This window comes from Halyomorpha halys, unplaced genomic scaffold (genome assembly GCF_000696795.3).
Source record: "Halyomorpha halys isolate HHAL.00 unplaced genomic scaffold, Hhal_1.1 Scaffold504.1, whole genome shotgun sequence".
Classification (NCBI taxonomy): Eukaryota; Metazoa; Arthropoda; class Insecta; order Hemiptera; family Pentatomidae; genus Halyomorpha; species Halyomorpha halys.
This window is the reverse complement of record NW_027105794.1, coordinates 99634-102543: the sequence shown is the minus strand read 5'-3', so window position 1 is coordinate 102543 and position 2910 is coordinate 99634. Positions and strand designations below refer to the sequence as shown.

Here is a 2910-nt window from a genome sequence, read left to right as displayed (position 1 = left end):
ATGTTTACCTAGAGGCTCTTAATATGTAGTTGTTCTAATATAATCTTCAAAATTAACTTTCGAAATGTATATGTATGAATGGATTTCTTTCTTTTTATTTTAGATTATACCCCTTTAGGATAACATTACAAGCTATAGTAGTTGGTCTTTAAGGTTTGGAGGTAAATGAAATATGAACAAATTAGTAAACAATTTTTTTTTTCCCAAGTGACCTTAGGTATAATAAATCATTATTGAAATAACTTATTGTAATAGACGAGACAGAAGAATTGGTGATGGCAGCGGATGCGCGGGAGGTATCGGGCAGAGAGGGAGAGAAAATCATATGTTCTGTTGTTGGATGTTTTTTTTAATGGATGGACATTGATTTAAAGTCTAGTGTATTTTTGTTTTTTCTGTGAGCTAAGTTGAGTTGAAAAACTGTTTGTTGAGAAGTGATCTCTCTCTGCCACGACCAGCTGAGTGCAAGTACGTACGCGTCATTGTTCACTTTTGGACAAAGATAACAATTATATGTATTTTAATTGTAGGTTAGATTATAAGTTAGTAATAAGTACATAGACATATATTTAGAGTTAAGGTAGATATAATTAGAATAAGATAGGATAGGGCCTTTGTTAGTAAGATTGTTCTTTTTAATTTACACTTAGTTTAAGTAAAACTGTATTTGAATAAACACTAAAAACACATGTTTCTTGTTGTGGATAAGTGAGTTAAAACAATATTAATTAACTTAGTAATTTGAATATATTACATTATAAAATTAAAAATTAAGTAACAGTAATTAAAAAGTGTAAATAATTTAGTTTATAAATTAGTATTTATAAATTTTGATTGAAAATAAGGAAACTCTATTTAATCTCCTTTTGAAACTGGATAGAGGTAAAGTAATTAAACATATAAAATTTGAAGGTGGGGTTGGTATTGGATGAAAGAAGGAATGGGATTCCATCGGGAGGATCTATTGGAGAAAGATCTGTTAAAAACTTTGGGTGGCTGTAAAAAAGTATTATTATAAATCTCAACATCAGATATAGCAGGAATGGACAGAGGGCAAATTCAAAAATTAAATAGGTTTGTGTACATATGATGAACAGCAGGATTGGATAACTTTGTAGAGGAAGAATATCAGGAAATACTTATATAGGAAGTATAAAGGCACTTAAACTCTTCATACAATAGGGAGGTTGAGGTGTCCTTGAGAGTCTTGGAGGTTGAATTGTATAGAGCAATTTACAGTTTAGTTTTCCCCTTAGATCCTAAAAGAAAACCCCTCATACCAGAGGCTGTTGTATTAGTGGGAGTTAAGGTTTAACCTTTGCAACCTCTTTGCAGAGGTTGCTGTTTTGATTCTGGTCTGGGTGGGTTGACTTTCTTCTAAAAAAAAAAAAAATTGAAGGTGAGATGGGTATTGGATGAAAAAATAAATTGAATTTTATATGGACAGATTAAATAGAAGGAAATATCTTTCACTAGCTGCAATTCGGTAGACCATTGTATACATAAATCTAAAGATCGAGAACTGTTATTGCGGGAGTGGGCAGAAGAAGTGAAGGAGATTTACTTCATATACCTTTGTTAAGATACTGAATCGGTAGGAAAATCAGTCTTATTTATGACTAATATGTGACATCTCGATTAATTTTATTTTTATTGAACCTAGACAGTCAAAATTTCCTTAATTAGAATCTTTTAGATGTCTATATTGACATAGTATTACTTTGAAACTAGTCTTATCTTCTGGTTAACTTTTTTCCCGGTAGGGAAAAAGTTATTTAATCATAGATATTGAAAGACTTATTTCAGTTATGTATGTTTACAAAAATCTATGTTTACCTAGAGGCTCTTAATATGTAGTTGTTCTAATATAATCTTCAAAATTAACTTTCGAAATGTATATGTATGAATGGATTTCTTTCTTTTATTCTAGTCGTTACTTTTTTTATCTGCTAACGGATGTTGAAGAGCTAAGTAAAATAATGGAGTTTTATGACGACTTTGTACCAAATATTTATGTTCCAGAGCCATCAGTGATCAATGTGAGTATTTTCCCTCTAATATAATTTATTTAATTACTAGCTTTTAATAACAACTTATATATTATAAACAACTTCATTATGGTCGTTTTTTTTTATTCATTTTTAATCTATAATATTGATCAAAAAAATTAAGAAAAAACTTGAACCATGTCATCCTACATTTATTTTCATACATAATGATAAAACTTATTAACGAAATTTTATTTTAAATATATATGTTATATTTTGGTTACAATTCGGCCTTTTTAACTCCAGTCACAATATAAAAACTATTTTCAAATGTTCAACTCTTGTAATCTTTTTGATTAATATTACAATTATTGTCGCTTAAGTTGATACCTCGTAACTCGAAAAAATTAAAATTAATATTTTAAAAATCAACACATTATTGTAGACTTGTCATCTCAACAATAGTTTTGAAGATTATCTATATAACTTTTTTGTACTTCTAAAATTCGTTTGTGATGTCTTATCTTGACCCCAGATTTTCATGCAATTGCATCTTTTGTTTCATATCTTCTTATTCAGCTAAACCTTGCCAGAAATTCTAATCATGTAAATGACATTCTATTGACACTAGTTTTTTATTGTAAATTTTGAGTTCTGCACATTTTCGTTTATTTTTTGTAATTTTAATTAAATTAAAAATTTGTCTGTTATTCGTGAAAATATGAAATAAAGAATAATGGCACAAAACTAATAATTAATATCCTGTTAAATGATTGTTATGAGCTCAGTTATCCCAAGCTTGGCCACTACTTCTGGGTTGGTCCTATATTACCACGATCTGAGGGAGGTGAAAATAAACGAAAATCCTTCCATAGTAATAGGACTGTTAAAAAATGTTGTTAACATGATTTATACCTATTAT

At 28.9% G+C, this 2910-nt stretch overlaps 1 protein-coding gene across 1 annotated transcript in view; it reads left to right on the top strand.

Moving 5' to 3' along the window:
- LOC106683665 (small ribosomal subunit protein mS39) overlaps window positions 1-2910 on the top strand; it is a 17546-nt gene that overhangs the window by 10336 nt on the left and 4300 nt on the right. Inside the window, exon 9 of the mRNA XM_014425275.3 lies at window positions 1931-2039. Within this exon, the coding sequence (XP_014280761.1) occupies window positions 1931-2039 (109 nt within the window). The remainder of the gene's footprint in view (window positions 1-1930; window positions 2040-2910) is intronic.